This window comes from Zingiber officinale, chromosome 1B (genome assembly GCF_018446385.1).
Source record: "Zingiber officinale cultivar Zhangliang chromosome 1B, Zo_v1.1, whole genome shotgun sequence".
Classification (NCBI taxonomy): Eukaryota; Viridiplantae; Streptophyta; class Magnoliopsida; order Zingiberales; family Zingiberaceae; genus Zingiber; species Zingiber officinale.
In genome coordinates, this window is record NC_055986.1 from 165814978 (window position 1) to 165840317 (window position 25340).

Consider the following 25340-nt stretch of genomic DNA (forward strand, 5'->3'; position numbering starts at 1 on the left):
TGGACGAGAAAGATGTGTACAACGTCTGAGAGACGAGAAGCCAAAGCAGAATGCTACTCGAGGAGAAGGTCGAAGTTGGATTCAGGTGAGCTCAACTATGGAATGTCAGAGCATCACCCAAGCAACTGGAGACGAAGCCAGCGATCGGAGAAGGTGTCGGATGATCAGCACGAAACTTACCGATCTGGGTGCCCGAACCACCACAGTGCCCCGGAGGGCGCCTCATCGTTGCAGATCGACTTTTGGGGCTGTGTTAGCACTAGTAAAGACATGGTCCATGTAGAATATATTGTTCTAAATGCATGATAGACGAATTAATTAAATGCGGTAAAAACTTACAGCGATCTCCCGCAGATCTGCAATCGACAATGACGAAGCTCGCTATCGGAAGAGCGATCACAGGATCGGAAAGCCCTCCGCAATTCCACAAACCAAATCCCGTCGCCTTGGATGTACTCCTTTTACTCTCGTCACACGCTCGCGATTTCACACTCCCTGAGCCTTGGACGGACCCCCTTTATATAGGGAAATACCCTAGGGGCATAATGGACATTTCCATTATGTGTAGTGGGGAACATGGGCCACGTTCCCCACTATCCCCATTTCTAACAGTCCAGGCACCCGGAGATGAAAAAGTCTATCTTCTTGCCGTTGTGTAACCATTGCGTGGGGATAGAGGTTGCCTCGCTGGGGCGCCCAGAGAGGGTTCGGATGCTCGAACTGCACCACGTCATCAAACGGCTAGTTTCGACTAATGGACTATAAATAAATCCCTAGTCTTCTTCATTAACACAACACTTTCTGTATTCAACTTCTTTCACTATGTTCTTCATTTGTCTATGTGTTCAACGTTATCTACGAGGCTCCGACTTGTGTTGAAAAAGTAATTGATTAGTTAAGTTTCATTTGCCTTAGATTAGTAACCTCCCCAGTTGCAAACTAAGTAAATATTTTTGTCTCATACTGATTTTATGTATTTTAGTTTATTTTATTAAAGTGTGTCTTAATCAAAGCTGTAAGTTTCGAGAAGGGTATTGTTATTTTTTTAGGGCAATTCACCCTTCTCTTGTCGGCCGCACGGGACCTATAATTGGTATCAGAGCGAGGACGTTTCAGAATGACTAATTGTCGATCGAAGCATAAGAAATGGCTAGAGCTAGCATCTATCCATCAATGTTCGAGGGGAAGTTTGTGTTTTGAAACATCAAATGGAGATATACTTTAAAATCAATTTCAATATTTTACTAACGATTAAGTATGGTTTTGATATGTCTAAAAGAGAAGAAGGAAAAGAACTAGAGGAGCATTGATGGATTGAAAAGTAGCGCAATAATTTTATGGCTAATGGTAAGGTTGAGTTTCACCTTATGAGCATTTTGTCTGCTAAGGAACTCGACAAAATCGACAACTACAAGAGTACAAAAGAATTTTGGGAAAAGATCTTAAAGCTCCATAAAGAACTAAAAGAAACCAAATTCAACTCTTCGATGGACACCAAGTCGTCGTCAAAAAAATCCGAGACGGAGGAAATTGAGGGAACAACATTTATAGTCAAATACCTACCTGAAGACAAAGAAAGCTTGTTCAAGATGAGCATCGATGAAAAGGGGAGTGTTTACAAGACAACAGTGACAAAAGGGGAGCATTGGACAACAAAACTTACATGGTGAGTAAGGTATATCAACTTTCTCCTGATCAATTATTTGAGTGTATTAAATGCTAAGTAAATCTCTAGGCAAATTACAAACCAAGGTTACCTCCTTGAAAAGAGTTAATATTGACTTAGAAAACAAAATAGACAACATATACCTAAAAGAATAATTTGAGAAATTAATATCTGAAAATATAAAATTAAAAGATAAAATAGAATTATTAGAAAAAGATAATTCATGATTTCATGCTTAAATTTTTTACCTACTCTAGAAAGAAATTTAAAATATCAATGAATGCTTAATTGATATTTTAAATATCACAAAGATCAAATTAGAAAAATTATAATAAAATTTATTCCTAGTAAATATCTGATTAATTCAGTAGGTAGAAACTTATATTAGGTTTCAAAATCATGCTTATGTTAAATTTTGATACATGTGTTAAATTTTAATTTGCCTTAATATTTTATTTACATGCTTAAAATTATCTAATTTTTCAAATAAATTGTTGCATACCCTTTCTCTCCAAAATTAATTAGATATTATTTTTTTTGTGAAAAAAATTATTAGTTATCTGTAGAAAAAATTTTAAAATTTTTTTACCGCAGTATTATTTTTTATAAATTTTTCAACAAAATTTGTATTTTTGAAATTAAAATTATTTTATAGATCTAATTTTTTAAAAATTTATTTTTTATGATAAATCGTCTTCTCTATCAAAGAAATTTTTATCAAATTTTTTTTTACTGTTATTTAATTTTCTACAATTTTTTTTTATCAAAATACTAATTTTTAATATAAATTTTTTTTAAGCATTCAATTTTTTATTTTATAATTTTCAGAAATACTTTCTATTTCACATACTTATAAACAATTATAAGAATTTTAGAGCTCAAAATCTATTTATTAAGTATTTTTCTTTGTAAATACATCTCTCTATATAAAATAATTTATTACTACTTATATAAATTCTGTCTATTCATGAAAATTTTATCCCTATTTTGGATAAGTATGTTTAACATTGATTTTTTTTTTTAGAATTTTTCAAGAATTTAAAATAATTATAAAATTATTTTCATAAGAATTGGTTTTTAAATTTTGAAAATTTAGATTTTCAAAAAATAATTTCCATAAATTTTGTAAGTGTTTGTCACTATTTGTGTAAACTTTATAAATTTTATCCCTATTTTTAATACGATCAAAGGGAAGAATATTAGATTAAGTCTAGGGGAGGAACAATAATAATTTTTTTGTCATTATTTTGCAAATTCTTTACTTATTGCAAAATCTTTGTAGTAAATTGCAAAATCAAATTTTACTTTTCTTTTTATTACCCTAACTTAACTTATGGTGGATGCACATTAAAAAATGAGACATTGTAAGTGTTAGGATCGATGGTCGCGGCTAGAGAGGGGGGGTGTGAATAGCCGACCCCAAATCTTCTCGTTTCTTTCTACAAACCAGGTTAGCGCAGCGGAAATAAAAACAAGAAACGAAGACAAGAAATCAAACCTCAATAAGCGTCGATGTAACGAGGTTCGGAGATGAAACTCCTACTCCTCGGCGTGTCCGTAAGGTGGACGAAGCCTATCAATCCGTCGGTGGATGAGTCCCCGGAAATCCGGCTAATAACCACTCCTTCTGGGTGGAGAAACCTCGCCACAATGTCTTGCAACAGCAAGATAAACAGGAGTACAAGAATACAGCAAGAAACTAAGTACAATACAAAAATGTAATAACCCTAGCTTGCCTTCTTGTCAACTGGATGAAGCAGCAGCTTCAAACGACGCCTACAACAGCAGGAACCCAGCCGATGAAGCTCACACGAAGCTTCAAGTAGAAGCGAGCTCAGCAAAGCTCAGATTACAGCAGTGAAGAAGAACAGCAGCTCGAGAAGGAAGAAGAAGAAGGAAGAAAGAACAGTAGCTCCTCAACCCCTTTTATAACCTGCGAAGAAGACACAACAGAAACTAGCCGTTGCTACGCAACGGCTATGATGTGGACCGATCAGGCTTCATCCTGATCGGTCCACAAGGGTCCTGATCGGTCATGGTGACCGATCAGGTCCTTCCCTGATCGGTCCCATGATCGATCAGGGCCTTTCCCTCCTTCTGATCGTCTCCTTCTGATCGTCTCCTGATCGGTCTGCAGACCGATCAGGAACTTCACTGTATGCTACTGATCGATCACTGATCGGTCTTCAGTCCGATCAGATAACACACAGAAGCTCACTGTGTGGTTACTGATCGGTCACCAGACCGATCCAGATACCCAGTGTATCACTGGATCGATCCACTAATCGATCTAGAGCTTGGTTTTCGCCCAAACCAAGTCCCAAGCCTTCCAAACCAACATCCGGTCAACCTTGACCTGTTGGTACATCATGCTTAGCATCCGGTCACTCCCTTGACCTGCTAAGTCTCCCCACCAAGTGTCCGGTCAATCCCTTTGACCCACTTGGACTTTTCTCTTCGTGTCAAGTATCCGGTCACTCCCTTGACCTACTTGACCTTCTCAACACCAGATGTCCGATCACCCTTGATCCATCTGGATTTTCCCTTGCCCGGCTTCACTCACCAGGACTTTCACCTAGCTTTACTCACTAGGGTTTTCACCTGGCTTCACTCACCAGGATTTCCAATCTGCCCGGCTTCACTCACCAGGACTTTCCAACTGTCCGGCTTCACTCACCAAGACTTTCCGTCTGCCTGGCTTCACTCACCATGACTTTCCGACTGCCTGGCTTCACTCACCAGGACTTCCCGAACTGCCTGACTTCACTCACCAGGACTTCCCAACTGCCTGGATTCACTCACCAGGACTTTTCCACATCCGGTCTAGAGAACGAGCTACCGAGCCCTCTCTGACCACAGTTCGGAGAACGAGCTACCGAGCCCTCTCCGACTTCCATCCGGTCCAGAGAACGAGCTCCCGAGCCCTCTCTGACCACAATTCGGAGAACGAGCTACCGAGCCCTCTCCGATTTCCCATGTGCCAAGCTTCCATACTTGGACTTCTCCGTGCCAAGTCTCCATACTTGGACTTTTCCCGTGCCAAACTCCCTGCTTGGACTTTTCACATGCCAAGCTCCCTGCTTGGACTTTTCCCGTGCCAAGCTCCCTGCTTGGACTTTTCCGAGTCAGGTCAACTCACCTCGGGTCAACCAGGTCAACCTTGACCATGGGTTGCACCCACAATCTCCCAAGCTTGTATTCGTCAAACATCAAAATACAACTCGAGTCAAGTCAACTCGAGTCTGGTCAACCAGGTCAACCTTGACCTAAGGTTGCACCAACAATCTCCCATCATGTTCTCGTCAAACATCAAAATACAACTCGAGTCAGGTCAACTCGAGTCGGGTCAACCAGGTCAACCTTGACCTAAGGTTGCACCAACAGTAAGTACCCAAGGTAAGATTTGATGTGATCAACTGGGTTAAGTTAGGTCATGTTATATTTGATGTCCTGTGCCTAAGCGGAAGATGCAGTTAGCGAGAATGACACGGGAAGAGAATTGATGGGTTCAGTGTATCTAAGCGACGAGGTGCTGCGGAAGAGAACACCGGTGGACAAGAAGAACGTGCGTGACGTTCGAAGGACGAGAAATTGGAGAGGAAACCTGCTTAAGAAGGCTGGAGTTGAGCTCGGGCGAGCTCAACTCTGGAAGGCCGAAGTATCACCCAAGCGACCGGAGACGAAGCCAGCGATCAGAGAAGGCATCGGATGGTCAGCACGAAGCTGACCGGTCCAGGCGCCTAGACCATCCAAGCGCTCGGACCACTAGGGTGCCTCGTTGCTACGGACCAACTTTTGGGTCCATGTCAGCTTCGGGTCGGGCGCCCGGAGATGAAAAAGTCTATCTTCTTGCCGTTGTGTGTAGATAGAGGTTGCCTCGCTAGGGCGCCTGGACAGTGTCACGTCAGCAAACGGTTAGTTTTGACTAGTGGACTATAAATAAAGTTCTGGCCTTCTTCGTTAACACAACACTTTATGCACTCGATTGCTTTCATTCCGTTCTTCATTTGTCTGTGCGTCCAACATTCTGTATGAGGCTTTTCCGCCTCCGACTTATGTTGAAGAAAGAATTGATTAGTTGAGCTTTATTTGTCTTAGATTAGCAAACTCCTTAGTTGCAAACTAAGTGGATATTTTTGTCTCGATTATTTTAATATATTTAGTTTATTGTATTAAAGTGTTTGTCTTAATCAAACCTGTAAGTTTCGAGAAGGATATTGTTATTTTTTTTAGGATAATTCATCCCTCTTATCGGTCACACGGAACATACATTATCTTTCTTCAAATGTGTCGAGCAAAACAATTTTATGGGTGAAGTTCGTGTTTCAAATATTTTCCATGTTACCAAGAAGATAGTATTATGGGAATTTGGATGAAATTATAAAATTTCATAATATATAATTTCAATTATTCAATTTCATTTTAATATTTAATCATTATATATGGGTTTGTAATCGGCAATAACTTAAAATGGATATTGTATATATATATCTATAAAACCCAAATTCAAGACCCCAAATTCAATCCGTACTACTTTAACATCATCAACTCAAACAATCTTGAAAGAACTTTCAAATGCAATTTTTTTAATCAGTAGCATGGTTAGCTGCATGTCATTGTCCAAAGTTACGAATTCTAGGGGTCTACAAATTTTAATATGTGATAGTGATAGCAATCAGAAAAGTTCATCAACAAAATCTTGTATTTAAGGAAGTTTTTCAAAATTTATAATTTTTTTAAATAGTAGAATCTCTAATCAATTTAGTTTATTTGTATTTTAATTATTTATTCAAATGCTCCTACTTACAGATTTTAACAGTTGAGTACATCGCACAGGTAAAATACTAGTACAAATTACAAAATAGTTTTTTCTTATGATTTAGATATAAACAAGTTTATTTTTTTTAAATAATATGATTTTTAAAAATAATTTAATAAAACAAATTAATATGAATGTGATTTAATAAAAAATCATCATGATTAACACTCATTCAAAATAATTAAATTAGTGAAGACCCTTCGCAATTCTCCCAAACGAATTACCTCTAATATCTCATTAAATATATTAATTAGCAGTGGCCCATGAACATAAAATCCTTTTAAAAAAAACCACGTGGAGGGGCTACATGGAAATCGCTTAAAGGTAGCGTTTTAAAACTACTTAGTAGATTATTAAAGACTTGTCTTGTTCCACATATATAAAATCATTATTTGCCTTTATATGTTTTATTTTCTAATCTTTTACGCAAACAATTTTGACGTCCAACCATTTAATTTAGACGTTTTTAAAAGTTAAATGAATAATTGCTCAGATATTTTTTTTGGGTAATCTGACACTAAGTATATTTATTATTAATATTATTCATTTTTAATATATATATAAAAGGAAAATTGAAGAAAAAGAGGTCTGAGCGTTTTAAATGATTAATTTGCCATGAAATGGGGCCCACAAACTATACGATGATGAGTCAGCAATCCGACAAATCAAAATCCGCAATCGCCGTTGTATATGAGCTGGCAACTCTACCGCTCGGATCGGGGACCGTTAATAAAATTGAAGTTTTTTTTAAGGACGGAACTGGGACATCAAGACTTTTAAAAGGTACGTGAAATAAAAAGTTAACAAAACAGTTCGAATTATTATGGGGTAAAATTTAAAGTTTATAGTTCAAGAATAATAATAAAATTTTGAAGTTGTTTTTTTTATCTTAAAATTAATGTAATATGGATATAGCTATATAATTATATATTATCAATTTGATCATAAAAAATTACATAGAGCTTTACTATTAGAGATAGTTTCAATAAATTTTTAAAATATTAATGTGGTACGATATATCATATCGAGATCATAAAAAAAAAAAAAAACTATTGTAGAATTCTAATCATTAGAAATACTTTGAGGACATCGATAGTCATTGGAGCTCTTAGAGAGATCCTTCGTTGTCATACGTAAGTATTTCGAATTAGTTTTGATGTTGCCAACTAGGTTAACTCTTATTATTTTTAATCCTCGTGTCTAAGTATGCATGAGCTTATAAACACAAGAAGTCAAGCAAAAAAATACAACTAATGAGAAGGATGTCACGGGAAGAGAGTCGACGAGCTCGGTGCGTTCGAGGGACGAGGTACTGTGGAAAAGTATGTTGGCAGATGGGAAGGAAGCACGCGTCGTTTCTGAGGGACGAGGTGCTGTGGAAAAGTATGTTGGCAGATGGGAATGAAGCACGGGTCGTTTCTGAGGGACAAGGTGCTGTGGAAAAATATGTTGGCAGATGGAAAGGAAGCACGAGTCGTTTCTGAGGGACGAGAAATCAGACTGGAAGAGTCGAAGACTGCTCAAGGAGAGAAGGCCGGAATTGGATTTGGGTGAGCTCAATTTTAGATGGTCGAAAAATCACCCAAGCGATCGAAGCGGAAGATCGAACAAAAGTCAGCTCTGAGTTAACCTGTCCGAGCACCCGGAGCTGGTCCGAGCACTCTCGCCACCAGGGTGCCGATCATACACCCTTTGGTACGAATTAATTTTTAGTCCATGTCAGCATCACTCCAGGCATCTCGATTGGGTCCAAGCGCTGGATTGTGATAAAATTTTATCTTCGTACTGTTACGTAGCCATTGCGAGCAAATAAGACGCATAGTTAGGGGCGCTCGGAGAGAGTCAAGGTGCCAGAAGTTGCTATATCAACAAACGACTATTTTCGACCAGTGAACTATAAATAAAGTCCTAATCTTTTTCATTTAAAGACAACACTTACGGTAATTGAATTTTCATTATGTTCTTTATTTATCTGAGTTGTCAACGTCTTATACAAGACTTCTCTACCTCCTACTTATGTCGAAGAAGGAGTCGACATATAGAGATTAATAACTTCTCCTATTACAAATCAAATAATTCCCATAGTCTCATATTTTGTTTTAAGTATTTTTTTTCTTTATTTAAATATTTGTCTAATTTAAAAGTCGAAATCTTTAAAAAAGGGTACGTTTTTCATTTAAAATAATTCACTCCTATTTTATCGATTGCACTAGGACGAACACCATATTCATACCACGTTAAAAATAAACAAATCTTATATACCTCTTCACTTTAACCCAAAAAAAAAAAACAAACAAAAAAAACACTTTGCACCAACTCCTTTAGAATCATGTTATTAAAATAAAAATCTCTCATCAACTTTTTAACAATATATATTTTTAAATAAAACTTGAAAGAAAAAAATTATTTTAATATTAAATAAAAATATGGAGCTGCTTCTTCGAAAATGGGGGGAGCTTCTTCAAATTATCCACATTATGACTATCCACATCACAATACAATGGGAGCTCAGATTTCTTGGACAATTTTTTTTGTCTAAAGAATGGATCATTTATATTTACGATCGGATCATGATCGAAATTTGATCATAATTTATTGTGATTTTTTTTTAGGTTCACCGTCTCCACCAGATTATAGTTTGATTCGGAGCGAGTGGTCGGAGGCCGCCCAGAGGAGACCCTCGCTCGGCGTCCAATAACCTGGTCACTTATCCACCACTGATATCCTCCGGGCGACCTTTGACTATCTGCTCTGAATTAAATTATAATTTAGTGAGAATGATAAATTTAAAAAATGATCATAATTAATTACAATTTAATCATGATCATAATTCAACCATAAATATGAATGATTCATTTCTTGAACCATACAAAATTCATCCAAGAATCTACTCTGCTCTCATACAATGGAGCTCCGAACATGGCCTAAAGGCTCATTCATATCCGCACAGCAATTCACATACAACACGTCAATATTTTACTATTATCCGGAAGACCCACGTCAGTACGTCACGCGATGGAAATATTTATAGAAACGTGCTCAGATAGTCGAATATTATGCCCTACCTGTTCCGAGGACGATTTCGAGAAGTTAGTTACTGCACATAAAGGGTCCGGATTCAAAATTATTGAATTAATTGTACTATTACAGAAAAGTGCTGCCCGATCTCCGGGCTCACTTCGTTCCGCGGCCCGTCTCTCTCCTCCGCTTTTAATCCCCTTCCTCCGCAAGGGCCTTCCTTCGACACCCTCCGCTCTCCTTCGATGCCTTCGCCGCCGTGGCCTCGTTAACTTCGCTTTCTGCCGTTGCTTTTTCTTCTTTCCTCCTCCTCGTCGTCGCCTGTGATTTGAGCTTCTTGGCCAAGCTATGGCGGCGAAGAAGGCTGCCGAGTCGTTCTCCAAGACGCTGGCGGAGGAGGTACAGCGATGGGGAAGCATGAAGCAGACTGGGGTCAGCCTACGCTACATGATGGAGTTCGGAGCCCGGCCCAACCAGAAGAACCTCCTCCTCTCCGCCCAGTTCCTCCACAAGGAGCTCTCCATAAGGATCGCCCGGAGGGCTACTGAGCTGGAGTCCCTGCCTTTCGGCTTGTCCGAGAAATCAGCTGTTTTAAAGGTAATTTAGATTTCCCACGATTTTTCTGCTGTAAGATTCCCGTTTCCTTTTTTTCCCTGTGCGTTGGGTCTGTGGATGCGCTTTCCTGTTCTAAATTCCGACTCGTTTATGCATTTGTATGATGAATCTTGCCTTTTTTTTTTGTTGCAAATTTGAGGAATAAAATTATTTGGTTGTCACTTACGGGGAACCTTCTCATTTTTTTAAGCCTAAGATTTCACCATGGAATCTCGTGTTGCAGACTTATACCAATTCAAGGGAAAGATTCGGCTTTCTTTTTTTATGTTGGTATTTTGATAGTATGTCATTGGATTTTTTTCGTTGGAAAATTCTTTTCCTACCGAGTGATTGGATAGAATCTATCGGACTATTTTGCGAGTAGACTGTGTGGGAAATTAAATTTTCTAATGAATGAGAAATTAATTTCCAAAACTATTCCAGATAGAGAAAATCGTGATAATCATTGGTTTGGTCCAGCTTGATCGCCGTTGGATTTTCTGTTGGAAATTGCTTTCCTAACTGACTGTGACCGCGGATCATAGGATTTTCTGTTGGAAATTGACTTTCTAACCAAGTTAGCGAATAGACTTTAGCATGTGTTCAATTAATTTCCTAGGAGAACGAGAAATGAATATCCAAACTATTTGAGAAAGTGAGGAAATTGTGATATTCATAGGTGTAGTTCAGCTTGATGAAACTGGGGCATGAGCTTGTATATTAGTGTGGTTTGTGAATGTAAATGAGTTGTCAACGACAAATTCACCACCCTAACAAGGAAAATCTACTTCAACAAACATTTTCTTTTGTCTCTATGTCTCAACAAGCAGTGGCGGAACTAGAGTCATCAGAACCACCTAGTATGGTGGTTCGTGACTGTGGGGGCTGCTTTTGCAGCCCCAGTCTTCTTCTCCGGCAGCTGGGCTGCCGGAGAAGAGTTTTTTTTTTTTTTTTAATGCCCAAAGGGTATTAAAAAAAAAAGAGCCTTTTCAGCCTTCACGTGATTTTCCTCCCAAATTCCTCCATTTCCCCATTCTTCTTTCTCTTCCCCATTTCAAATCAAAACCTAACCAGTAACCACCCAACCTCCAAAAAAAATTATATATATTTATTTAGCCGCACAAAAAAATTATCAGTGCAACCCCCCAAAATTTTTTTCTGGTCCTGCCCTTGTCAACAAGTATTTTAATGTAGACAAGTCCTCACCTAATATTGTACACAGTTACATTTGGGAGTAAATATGCCAGGATGGGATTTCTTTGCTGCAGAGATAACTGTATTAAGTAGGTTGCATCTTGTTGTGCTTTGAGACCATAGTTTAATTAACACTGTATCGAAAGCCCTAGGGCAATGGTAGGTTTAAGAAATTATGAGTTAATTATATGGGTTTGGAATTCTGTACAGTTACAGCTGACTTTCTTAAACAATTTTTTGTTGCATTTTTTGGGTAGTTCGATATGCATTTGTTATGTTTTTGACATTCACTTCCCCCTCTTGCTTAAATTGGTTTTTAAGAAGGTTTCGTTTATTGCTTATCATATGACATGCTAGTTTGAGCTATTTTATTCTCGTTTGTGCTCACTTGATATAGGCTTCCGGATTATTTGAGCATGTGCCCAGTAAAACACCTGGGACATGATTTTGCAATTGCATTGCTAGGTACTGTTGACGAGCCAAAGATTTTGTAAATGCAATGTAATGCAAGCAATTTTTGCAAAGTTGCATTAGGTTGATGACCATAAATTAGTTATTATTATTATTATTATTTTGGTTTTGGGTTCTCCTTCTTTATGGCTTGTTTCTTTTAGTTAATCGCAAGTCTAACTGACAGATAATCAGTAGAATGTTGTCTCATTCAATATTCAGCTCGAGTATATGCTAGATTTATATTTATGAAGGCCTAATTAAACGAGCCCCTTCTTTTAAGGTCAGAGATTGGTATCAGGATTCTTTCCGTGATATGCGGTCATTTCCTGAAATTAAAGACACAGGTGATGAATTAGCTTTTACCCAAATGATTAAGATGATCAAAGTGAGGCACAACAACGTCGTACCAGCAATGGCTTTAGGAGTACAACAACTAAAAAGAGACCTGAAGCACAAGGTTGTGCCAGCAGAACTACAAGAGATTCATCAATTTCTTGATCGTTTTTACCTGTCAAGAATTGGGATACGCATGCTTATAGGTAAAAAAAACATTTTCTTAATTCATTTATCCTTTATTTTCAGATTTCACTATGCTGTGCGTGTATTAACTACATGGAAACACATTTATGCATGATCTTTTTTCACTGTTTAGCGAACCTCAAAAAGTTGAAGTTTTGATATGGAAGGATAAAACTCATGACATATTTGTTAAACTCAGGGCAGCATGTGGCATTGCATGATCCTGACCCAGAACCAGGATGTGTTGGGAATATAAACACTAGACTTTCTCCAATGCAAGTTGCACAAGCTGCCAGCGAAGATGCTCGCTTTCTCTGTTCCAGGGAATATGGGAGTGCTCCTGAGGTTAATATATATGGTGATCCAAATTTCACCTTCCCGTGAGTGTTACTTGTAAATTCATTTATTTAGCATTCCTTAAAACAATTTTTTAAAGCAGTGTTTTCAAGTTTTTTTTTTCCCTTTAATCTCTTGGTTTTAATCAGTAGTAATATCAGATTAAGGCGTGTATAGTGTATACTAATTAGGAAAACTTCTCTCATGGCTAATGCTTCAGTTTTCTTATTTTATTTGTTGCCATTTCTTTCCCAAATTTGATATGCTTTCTCTTATTTTTCCTGGTGCATGGGCAGTTATTCATAAGTACCATTGATAATGCCATAATGTAGTGATCAATAGGCTTGGACTTGCTTTCCATATATTATCTCTGTAACAAAGCTGGAGTAGTTGTTGCATGACAGTGCATGATAACAATTCCAACTGAATATATACCATGTCAATTATTTAGTATTTTGTAAGATCATGATTTTTTTCCCATAATATTATGATGATAATTTTCTATTTGAGGTCACATCCTTTCTGTATAAATATTTCTTTGATGATAGAGTACATTTGTCACTTATCTGATTATATCTTTCTACTTGTTTCCATGGACCAGGTATGTTCCTTCTCATTTGCATCTTATGGTCTTTGAGTTGGTTAAAAACTCTTTGCGTGCAGTTCAAGAACGTTTTATGAATTCTGACAAGGATGCCCCTCCTGTTAGAATTATTGTTGCCGATGGGATTGAAGATGTTACAATAAAGGTACATCACCAACAAATAATTATATTTTCAGTTTCTATTGTGTTACTTGGTAAGCAGAAATGCAAGACATAAAAGAATTGCAAAAAAATAGTTGAAATTTCATCCTGTCTTGATGAGTTGCAAAATTTGAATTTAACACAAGGTTATTTTCAGTACATCTGAAAATAGAAACTAGATGTAGTGGAGAAGAAAATAAGTTTTGGATTATGTTTCCTTTGGGAATTGTTTTCAGGTTGCTGATGCGAAATGTGTTGATATTGCAGAACTTCCAAATGTAGCTTTGAGAGACCGAACAATTTACATTGAATAACATAATTGGATTAAATCCTCACTCTTTAAAGTGGTAGTTTAGACTTTACAAATAACATAGGAACCAAATATTTCACAAATTTTGGGCTCATTGCCACCAGCTTACTTTTAAACGGCAATCATTATGTGAAATCCAAGAGCTTTCCACTACATTCTTGTGTATATGTGACCACATGCACACAAGGAGACGTTAGAGCCTGTTGAAAATCTTTTTATGCCAACTACATGTATATCAGCATCTGCTGTAGATACAAATACAACCATATAGAAGATATATGCAAAACAGTTTGCTAATGTTTGTAATTTATCTTCTACTTAGTATGAGCGAATTGGTTGCATTTTACTGTTTGCTAATGCTCGTCATATGAGTTTTAAGGTTTACTGATGTAATCATCTAGTTTCTCTATCTTTGGAGCACTGTTGATTTTGATATGTCATCAATTATTGCAGATATCAGATGAAGGGGGTGGCATACGAAGAAGCGGTCTTCCAAAGATTTTCACATATCTCTATAGCACTGCAAAAAATCCTCTGGAAGAAAACTATGAAGGAAGCTCAGATGGAGTAATTATGGCAGGTTATGGTTATGGGCTCCCAATTAGCCGTCTCTATGCTCGTTATTTTGGTGGTGACTTACAAATTATCTCTATGGAAGGATATGGTAGGCCCAATTCTTTCTTTTATTCAATAATCCAAGTTCATTCTGTGCTGCTTGAATTACTATATGGCTCTTTTTATTTCCTAATTATTATCGTATTCAATACATAGTTTTTATGGCAAATGCATAGTGTAATCCTGGTGTAGTATTTTTATTGTTAGTACTAACTTGGGCTAATATCAAGCAATCATGTGGAACAATTTGGCCAAGGAGTGAAGTAACACCCAAGTCATAAGAGATCCATCATCTCTGATGTTTTCTAGTTTATAGCATTTGCCTTGTGATCTGAATATAAAGCTCATCTTATTATGGTCCTTTGGGTGATTTTTCACATATAATTTCCAGCTTGTTTCATGCAAACACTGCAAGCTTAGCTCTTTTAAGATTCCTCTTCAACGTTTAACAACCTTGAGATGGATCTTTATCGTTGAGGTCTTGGTTAAAGGATAAGTTATATTGCTGAAAAGGAATATATAACTCTTAATTCATAGGAAAAATGTGTGTTTGAAAGAGAAAACAACCCAAAGCAAACATTGTCTTTGTTCTTTTTTACTACTTGCAGCTTGGATTTCATGCTTAAACCACACTGTTTCAATTATGTCGTCACTGAGAGTTTCCTTCCATCTTCTCTACTCAGGAACAGATGCTTATCTTCATCTCTCTCGACTGGGAGACTCGCAAGAACCCCTGCCATAGGGTCATTTCCTGCTCATTAATAATTTGCTATCAACTGTTGATCTACTTATGTTGTGAGTTGCATCTTGCTGCTAGTTCACCCTATTGTACTCGCATATTTGTATTGTGCTACTCTACAGATCATCTCGAGGTGATCTCCCCGAGAAATCTCCTTGCAACTAAGCGAGTTCTTTGGGTTAGCTTTCGCGCCGAGTTTTTCTTTTTCTGCCATTTCCCGCAGCCGTTTCAGCTTAAGAATTCAGTAAATTATCTTCAGTGTGTACTGTGTGTTCATCTTTATGAGATGACTAACTCTTCTCCTGCAGGAGACTCACTTGCTGGTGAAGTTTGGTAAAACAATACACAATATGGTTCTTATGTGATTCTAACTACAAATTCGGTGCAAGCTCAACCTGTATAGATTAGAGTATAATTTATGATATAATATGATACTATTTACAATATAAATTAATGTGATTATAAAAAATATTTAATGATTTAGAGTAATTGTTTAATATCTATATAATTTTATAACACTTGATATCTAAATTTAGTAGCTAAATATGATATAATTTGGTTAATACTTATAATATAATTTAATAACATCTCTAACACTTAAGATTTGAATACAACATTTATTATTGGGCAAAAATCAAAATGGCATCCCAAATAATATTAGGTTAGCGTTCTTTTTATGAAAAAGTCAAATGAACGCCCTTCTATGGTTTCATCTTGAAAATACTTTTAGATTTAACACTATCGTAGAAGCTACCAGTTAATTTTTATAATACGTAGAACCTAGTAGATGGTTGCTACACGTTATAGAAGTTACATGTTAGATTCTACACACTTTGTTATGTTTAGATTATGTTTATTTGAAATGTAATGAGTGTGATGGAGTCTCCATCGTTTGGTTTACTTGTTAAAATATTATTTTAATCATGTTATCACTTAGAAAAATAAATTCAAAATAATATAAAATCATCGCTAATAAATTCAAAATAATATAAAATCATCGTTGTAGAAGCTAGCAACTAGTTTCTACACATTGTAGAAGTTAGCAATTAGCTTTTGCACGTTGTAGAAACTCAATGTTAGCTTCTATATGGGCAATTGTAATCAAATAATATTTATTTGAAATGTAATAAGTGTTATGGAGTTCCAGTCATTTATTTTGCTTGTTGAAATATTATTCTAACCAGATTATCACTCAGATAAGTAAACTCAAATGTTATAAAATCACTATTGCAGAAGCTAGCAACTAGGTTTTACAATATTAGCTGTCACATGGTCGAATAATCAGATAATATATTGTAGAAACTAGTTGCTAGTTTCTACACATTGTAGAACCTAAATATTAGATTCTACAATTATAGAAATTAGTTGTTAGTTTCTACAGGACTGAATTATTATTTTAATATAAGGATATTTTGAGCATATCATTTTAAAAGGGGTACAGAGAGTGCTTATTTGACTTAATCGGAAAATGAGGTGTCTATTTGAGGAAGAGAGGTGCTTATTTGACTTAATCGGTAATAAGGTGTCTATTTGATGAAAATAGACATGATGGATGCCCATTTGAATTTTATCCTTTATTATTTTATGATTTAATTGGATGATATATATAATACAATTTAGTAGCATAAATAACATATCTAAATATTATAAGCATAAGATCCTCTATTTTCAGGATTAGGCGTGTAATTTTTGCAAGTATTTCATGAAAGCTTACAATGTTACAAATCGAAATACACTTGATATATATTTTATAAATATTTTATTTTATTTATCTTAATATAAATCTATTCCAAGTCTAGAAACAAGGGTAGGGTTTGCTGCCGTATGTGGTCACTGCTATCGGCATTAATGGAGATGGAAGGCATGATTTTCTCTGTGCAGAAGGTTGGCTTTCAACCTCCACTGGGTGATACGCTAGATGGGGAAGGGAGTTCTAATGGCAATGCTCAGAAGATTAAGTTTGGAGGTACTGGTTCGAAGGTGGCGCTTGCTGTTTCTTTTCGAGATAAAGCATTGGGAAATAAACAAGCTCCACCTTTAAGGGAGTAGTCAAATTTGATAACACAAAAAATGGTTCGTGTGGAATATGAGAATGGAAATAGGTTGTTGCCAAAGGTGTACCTAGATGATCGGGTTTTCTAGGAGTTTTGTAGCCCTTGGCACGATGCCTTGGTTATGAAACTACTAGCCAAAAACATAGGGTAATATTAAAGGAGAGACTATACAAGTTGTGGAAATTGAGTGGAGGTTTTGATAGTGTGGATCTTGATAATGGTTTTTACATGGTTAAGTTTGAATTGGAAGCAGATAAAGTGGAGGTCAAGGAGGATGGTCCTTGGATGGTTTTTGATCACTATCTAGCAGTGACCAAATAGAATCCAGAGTTTGTGTCCCCCTCAGCGACTATTGATCATACCTTGGTCTGGATTCGGTTTTTGCGATTAAATTTAGTTTATTATGATGAAAGCTTCTCTTGGCTCTTGCTTCAACGATTGGAAGGCCCATCAGAGTGGGCAGTGGGCACAGATACGTAGAGAATACGTAGAGGGTGGAGAGAGAGAGATTTGTAAGAACATGTGTGGAGATTGATCTCACTAAGCCTGCATGTATGGCTGAAGGATCATTTGTACAAAGTACAATATGAGAGTCTTCATCTTATTTGTGCAAGGTGTGGGTGATACGGTCATTTGGCTAGAACTGTCTGGTAAAAAAACCATTGTGAAAGGATATGGAGAAAGTTTCAGAGACGACTAACTTGTGGATTGCTAGTGAACCATTAAAGGAAGTTGTTACAATCGTGGAGAGAAATCCGAGATTGGAGGCTACCTTAATTAGCTCGCATAAGGAGGAGGAAGAGATTCATGGGGAGTGGATGATAGTTATCTGAAATAAACGCTTAGCTTTAAATGGGAAGGATAAAAAAAGGTACCGTACCATCACGAGGGAACAAATATGAGAAACTTTCAAAAATTGACAATTTGACATTGCATGATTATAGGAAGGAATTCCATGATCTTCTCGAGCAAGTTAACAAGTCAATACATTCTAATAGGGACCTGAAAAATTGTAATAGAATGAAAAAGAGGAGACATGACACAGAATCTCCCTTGGTGGGTCAATTAGTAGCTAATGTAGCTAAGGCACAAGATTCTCAACAAAATTCTCACATGCCCTCTGAGTACTATGACCCTTTATCAAGATGTGTCTATAAAAATAAAGAATGGGGTTGTTAATTCTCCTCATACACAACAAGAGCTGATTGTTCCCTCTCCAACATTGATGAATATTGAGCAGTTTGACCCACACCAATTCTGATTTATTGATGATGATCATCCACCTGATCCTAGTTCGTCTTATCCTATGAAGATAAATGACAACACTACTGACTCTAGCAAAGAGGAAACTCATAAGGTTTATGATGTGGAGATGGAGGTCTCCAAGGCTTGACTCTTTTTTATTTGACATCTTTGGATATTGGATTTATTGATAGTATTTATTACTTGATTTTTATGCCTAATCTTATATGTATAAATTTAATGATAGAATTTAAAGATATTACTATCCTCTCCTGGAATATAAGGGGGGCTTATAAGAAGGCAAATCAAAGAGGTTACTCGATATGCCATCCTATCTTTATTTTTTTATGAAGACACAAATTCAATTTGAAAGGACTAAAGCTTTCTGGAATAAGATTGATTACAAGCCATAGATATTGTTTAAGCTCGAGGCCAAGCTGGATGTCTTTGGATTTTAGCTCAAAATTCGATCAACTATATGGTGACAGTCATAGATCTCTCCGTTCCTTCTAATTGTATGCGAGTCCCGTTCCTTCTAATTGTATTGCTTTTTGGTATCACATTTGTAAGTTTGGATAATCATTCTCCTTCGGTCCTTCTGAGAGATTTTAACGAAATGATGGTTCTTAAGGATCAAAGAGGTGGTGTCTTTTGCCAATCAAGAGCTGATGCCTTTGTCAATGTTTTGGAGCATTGTAATCTTGTTGATATACACACTATCGGAGGTAGATATATCTTGCATAGGAATTGTAGAGGGAATATAGCATTTCTAAAAAATTTGATAAAGGACTGGTCAATGTTCAGTGGCGTTTAGCCTTTCCTTAAGCTTTTATCGAGGTTCTTACTGTTGGATCGTAAAGTTCGCTAGAGGGGAGGGGGTGAATAGCGATCTTCGAAAATCATTATCAAGTAAGCAGCGGAAACAGAAAACACAACGCTAACAAAACTAATTTTACTTGGTTCGGAGCCTTTGTCGACTCCTACTCTAAGGTCTGCACGTGAGAGTACTTTCGTTGGACAATCACTAATAATTCGTAAAATGCTACACGATTGAGTACAAGAATTATATAAAAAGAAATACCGACAACAACAATAACAAGAAATTGAACTGCAGGTTGCCGGAAGAGCTTTGTAGCGTCGCAACAACAACAAGAAATTGAACTGCAGGTTGTCGGAAGAGCTTTGTAGCGTCGCAGGAGCAGTGTGCAACAGAGCAATCGCAGAAAGAAATTGTTGTCTCAAAGCTCTGGTGGAGGCCTTCTTTAATAGGAGTGCTCCGGGCGCCCAGATTCCTTCCGGGCACCTGGACCGTGACGTCGTCAAACCAATTGGCGCTCTCCTAGTTGATGGGGATAAGATTTCCTAGTTGATGGGGATAAGATTTGCCTTCCGAGCGCCCGGACCAGTTCCGAGCGCTCAGACCAGTTTCGGGCGCCCGGACCACTATTTTTTACCAAATCATTTTTCCTGCAAGAAAATGTTAGTCCGAGGCAAATACAAATTATACTACCCTGCAAAACAAAGTGTTAGCACAATTATAGTCAATTAGAGTAGTAATTAGATTCTATTTCCTCGAAACCAAAATCTAGTCAAGATCTCAACTTAGATTTCCGAAATGGATCTAAGTTGGATCGACGCTTACTATTCCCTCGAACGGGGAACACGTCTTCACCAAGTCACTCCCCTCCAATGACTTACCTTTTGCCAGACATCCAGTCAGCCTGTCGATCAGTCTGGACTTCGTGCCAGCTATCTGGTCGGCCCGTCGACCTAGTTGAACTTCCCTGCAGCACTGAGTTAGCACAATAGATAAAATGCTAAGGTAAACAGTGTTAACATAAATCAAGATTCATTGGTCCGGTCGACCGTGCGCGGTCGATCGAAACCAGTCGGTCACATATAACTTAGGGTTATCTCCCCCCTAGGGTTGCCTAGCTTCACTCACTAGGACTTCCATTGTCTGGCTTCACTCACCAGGACTTCCTCCACCTAGCTTCACTCACTAGGGTCCGGCTTCATTCATCAGGACTTCGACCACCTAGCTCCACTCACTAAGGTCTGTCTTCACTCACTAGGGTCTGATTTCACTCATCAGAACTTCCACTACCTAGCTTCACTCACTAGGGTATGACTTCACTCACCAGGACTTCCACCACCTAGCTTTACTCACTAGGGCCCGACTTCACTTACTAGGACTTCCACTATCTAGCTTCACTCATTAGGGTCCGTCTTCACTCACCAGGACTTTTATTTTGCCTAATCTCCAGTTAGGACTTCTCCTTGCTAGTCATCTAGTTCTGACTAGACTACTCTCTTTCAAATATCAAATCCTGTTTAGATTAACCCTTGATCAAACTGACCAGACTTGGGTGCATTTTCAAATATCGAAACCCTAGAGGTTAATTGCACCAACACTTACATGGTCTGCTCAGATTATAATCCCATTCTCCTTTGCTTAGGAGGCTTGCCTCAAGCTGGAGGCCCTAGATCCTTTAGGTTTGAAGCTGCATGGATTGTGCATAGTGATTATATACGTGAAGTGGAAAAAGCCTGATCTAACAAGAGAGGAAGACTCGTAGTTGCCTTAGAGAAAGTTAAAGAAGAATCTATTAAGTTTATTCATGAGGTCTTGAGAAATATTTTTAAAAGAAGAGAGATATTGAGGCCAGATTAAAGGGGATCCAAAAGAAGCTAGAAAGGGTAGATTCGTTTGCCTTAGTTCATCTTGAACAGACTCTTCAGCATGAATATGACCCGGTGTTATTTCAAGAAGAGCTACATTGGTTCCAGAAGTTTAGAGAGTTGTGGGTTAAACTTGGTAACAAAAATACTACCTTCTTCCATGCACAAACAGTCATAAGGAGAAAACATAATAAAATTCATGTTCTTAATCTCCCTAATGGTATTTGGTCTTCAGATGAAACTATTCTTCAAGAGGAAGCCCTCATGTTTTTAAATCTTTATCCTGCTCTTCCCATCAAGGTAATCATCAACAATTTGTGGTCTCTAATATACCTTTACTTGATGAGCTTAGTAAAACTGTGCTTACAGATCTGGTTAGTAAGGAAGAAGTATTAAGGGTGTTAAACTCTTTGAAGCCGTATAAAGCACTAAGGCCGGATGGATTTCAGTGTATCTTCTTCAAACAATAATTACATATTGTGGGAGATGATATTTGGAAGCTTGTTAAGGATGCCTTTGCTATTGGTACCTTTGACCTAGCAATTGTAGAAACTTTTATTGTACTTATCCCTAAAGTTGATAACCCAGATAATTTTAAAGAATTCTGCCCCAGTAGCTTGTGTAATATAATTAATAAAATTATTACCAGGTAATGATTTTGAGATTGAGTCCCTGCTTGATGATATTATTTGCTCTTGTCAAAGTAGTTTTCTTCCTTAGAGGAGTACTTCAGATAACAGATAATGTTATTATTCTCTAAGAAATTGCTCATAGTATGCATAAATATAAGAAGAACAAAAGGTGATGTTGCTTTTAAAATGGATCTTGAAAAGGCTTATGATCATGTGGATTAGGGTTATTTAGAAACATGTTTAAAGGATTTTGGCTTCCCTCCCATAATGGTCAAATTAATTATGCACGTGTTTCTTTTTCTTCTTCTTCTTCTTCTTCTTCTTTGTCTGTTTTATGGAATGGAAAAGACTTCCAAATTTCTCACCTATAAGAGGGCTTAGACAAGGGACCCTTTTTCTCCCTATCTTTTTGTAATTTGTGTGGAAAAGCTATCATTAGATGTTAATAATGAGGTCGTCATGAGAAGATGGATCCCTACCCAGGTCTCTAAACATTGTTTGGTGTCTCTCATTTATTTTTCGCTGACGATATCCTCCTATTCACTAAAGTAAAAATTTTTTAATTCAGCAATGATGGCTAAATTTTTTTTAAGAATTTCAGTGGAACTTCGGAGTTGAAAGCTAATGAAGGATTGAAATAACGATAGAGGGGTGAGTGAATATCACTTATTATAAATTTTTTTTTTCGTAAAACTAAATCAAAGTATAACAGTAGAATTAAAAATATAATAGACAAGGTGACAAGGTTGGTTACTTGGATCGGAGTCTACTCCTACTTCAAGACTCGCGATCCTTGATCGCACCGTTGGACAATTTAATATAATTCGTAGAATGAAGTTTACAAGTATTATGCAAGCTAAAGTAAATATAGCGACAATGAAATACAAGATGAAGATTGTCAGAACTTTTTAGTGTCGTAGATTGCACAGAGTTAAAGCGTAGATCAGTAGCACGAACAATAGAAAGATGCTCAGAAGATTACACAAAAGTGTTGTAGTCAACTCGAATCTCGAGGTCCTTTTATAAGTTGTGTTTGGTCGATTGATTCTTTCGGCCAACCGATCTCCCTATCAGTCGACTGATCACATAGAATTTCTTCTTTGCCGAGATTTGATCGTTGCCTTATTAATAACATTTATTGTTTGGTTGACTAATCCTTGGGTTCGACCAACCGATCCGTCTGATTTCCTTTTTCGCTGAGATTTAATCTTCTTCGTCATGAATGCCTTTAAATGTTTGATCGATTGATCCATGGGTTCGGTCGACTGATCCACCTGACTTCCAAATTTTGCTCTGCATGATATGAACTTTGCCACATCAGCTAGGTTCGGTCGACTGAACCTCTTATTTGGTCGACCGATTCCTTCGACTTATGCAAAATAGAGTTAGTTCCACAGTATAAAGGATATCTCTGCAATACAAAGTTATAACAATAGTATAATACTGCATGAGTATGAAAAGATAGTAAAACATGCATTGATCTCAACTTAGAAATCTCTTAATTTCTTTAATTGGATCAGTGATCTAGGGTTTGTCCCTTCTCGGGACATGACCTCCCCGTCGCTCCACTCCAGTTGTTTACCTCAACCTATATGTCAAACATTTGGTCCTCCAAACTTGTTCGAACTTTCTCCGCTCAGTGTCTGATCATCTGATCTACTAAGACTTTTCCTGCAATACTAAATTAGCCAACAATAATAATAATAATACAAAATATTATGGTAAAAATAAACTTAGGTTTGCCAATATTCGTTGGTTTGGTCGACCGCTTAGAGTTCACTCCTCTAAAATTTCTCGTTATCTAAGGTTATCTCCCTCTATGATTTTTACCACCTAACTTCAGTCACCAAGTCTTGGGTTACCTCCCCCTAGGGTTTTCACCACCTGCTCCACTCACCAAGACCTAGGGTTATCTCCCCTTAGGGTTTTCACCACCTGACTTCATTTAGTAGGACTCAGCATCAGATCGGTCCGCCAGTGATTCGATATCGGGTTCTTCAGACTTACCGAATCCTACCTGATTTTCATGATCTGCCGAGATTTTTTCCTTGCCTAATGTCCGACTAGGACTTCCCTTGTCTAACTATAGTTAGGACTTTATTTGCCTAACTGAAGTTAGGACTAGTCACTCGGTAGACTTCTCATTTTATCCTTGCTAGTCATTCGGTCAACTTTGACCTAACTAGACTTTATTAAACATATTATCAAATAAATATTAAAATTCTAGAGTCGATTGCATCAACGGTTAATGTGATCAAATTCAAGGCTTACTATTCTTCTGGTGTACTAAGACAAAAAGTGGAACATCTCATTGCTATATGGTCCATTCGTAGTACTACTAACTTAGGCAACTATTTGGGTTTTCCAATTCTCAAAGGGAGAACTAAGGAGGATTTTACTTTTATTATAGATAAAATATAGGCTAATCTAGTAGCTTGGAAGAATAGGTGTTTAAAGCTGAGAGAATAGCTTTGTCATCTTCGATTCTATCTTCTATTCTCACATATTATATGTAGATTTCTTGGCTCCCCCAAAATATTTGTGCTTTGATTGACCAAGTCATCATTTTATTTGGAAGGGGAGGAACAATAAGGGCATGCATCTTGTTAGATGGGAGAAGCTAATTAAGAAAAAGAAAATGGTAGGCTCGGAATTCGTAGAGCTAGGGAGGCTAATGTAGCTCTCCTTGGTAAGTTAGTATGGGATATGCAACATAAGACAGAGAAACTATGGGTCTAAATTTTATCCCATAAATATGTCCATAATGGTGTTTTCCTTTATGGTGATCAAGCTAGAGGCTCTCATGTTTGAAACTCAATTTTAAAAGCCAAACTTGTTCATAGAAAGGGCTATAGCATGCACATTGGAGTAGGTGACTCTCTTTTCTAACATCATCCTTGGACACCGTTTGGACCATTGTGTAATTTGGTATATTTAGTATGTTAATCTTAGGGTGCGTTTGGTTGGGGGTTATCCTTGATAATCTTGGTTATCCATCTAAGGTTATCAACAAAAATTCTATTTGATTTAGATAATCAATGATTCATGAGTAATGTTCTATATCCGACACGTCAACAAAAAGGACATGTAATCCGGAATCAGAAAACCTTGAAAAACTGACGTTTTCTTGATTCTGGGATTAACGAATTTTTTTTATCAAAAATAACTTCCGATAAAAGAAAAGCGTAAAAAATAGAATAAAATAGAAAAAATATTTTAAAAATAATAAAAAACATTAAAATAAATAAAAGAATATTTTAAAAATAGGCAAATGTAAAAAAATAAAAAAAAGTAAAAAATAGGAAAAAGTAAAAAAAATTTAAAAAAAAACGTAAGAAAATATAAATAAAAAATAGAAAAAACATAAAAAATAAAAAAAAATAAAAAATAAAAACATAAAAAAATAAAAAAACATAAAAAAATGTAAAAATATATAAAAATTCAAAAAACTAGAAAATTTAAAAATCTTTAAAAATTAAAATAATAATAATAAATAAGTAAAAACGTAAAAAATAAAAATAAAAAAATAAAACAAAATAAAAAATGCAATAAAAAGAAAAAAATAAAAAAACATATAAAAAAAATAAAGAAAAGCGCGAAAAAGAAAATGTTATTACTATGTATAGTTGGTTTTGTAACTGAGGGTAATACAGTAAAATATTAAACTAGGTTATTAATTAAAATCTTCAAACAAATAAATTTTTGTTACATTACCTAGGTTG

The 25340-nt window shown here is 36.6% G+C and overlaps 1 protein-coding gene and 1 long non-coding RNA gene across 2 annotated transcripts; one reads left to right on the plus strand and one right to left on the minus strand.

Annotated features, from left to right (window-relative positions):
- Positions 1-315: 315 nt before the first annotated feature.
- Positions 316-9332, minus strand: LOC122018219. Its single transcript, XR_006121698.1, has 3 exons — positions 9322-9332; positions 1915-1919; positions 316-605 (listed from the first exon to the last, which is right to left on the minus strand). It is a non-coding gene; the product is annotated as an uncharacterized LOC122018219 (long non-coding RNA).
- A 359-nt stretch (positions 9333-9691) lies between these two features.
- Positions 9692-15190, plus strand: LOC121989095 (pyruvate dehydrogenase (acetyl-transferring) kinase, mitochondrial-like). Its single transcript, XM_042542931.1, has 6 exons — positions 9692-10100; positions 12025-12283; positions 12463-12643; positions 13201-13348; positions 14108-14318; positions 14953-15190. Exons 1-6 carry the CDS (start codon positions 9852-9854, stop codon positions 15009-15011), a joined length of 1107 nt encoding a protein of 368 aa, XP_042398865.1. The 5' UTR covers positions 9692-9851; the 3' UTR covers positions 15012-15190.
- Positions 15191-25340: the final 10150 nt, after the last annotated feature.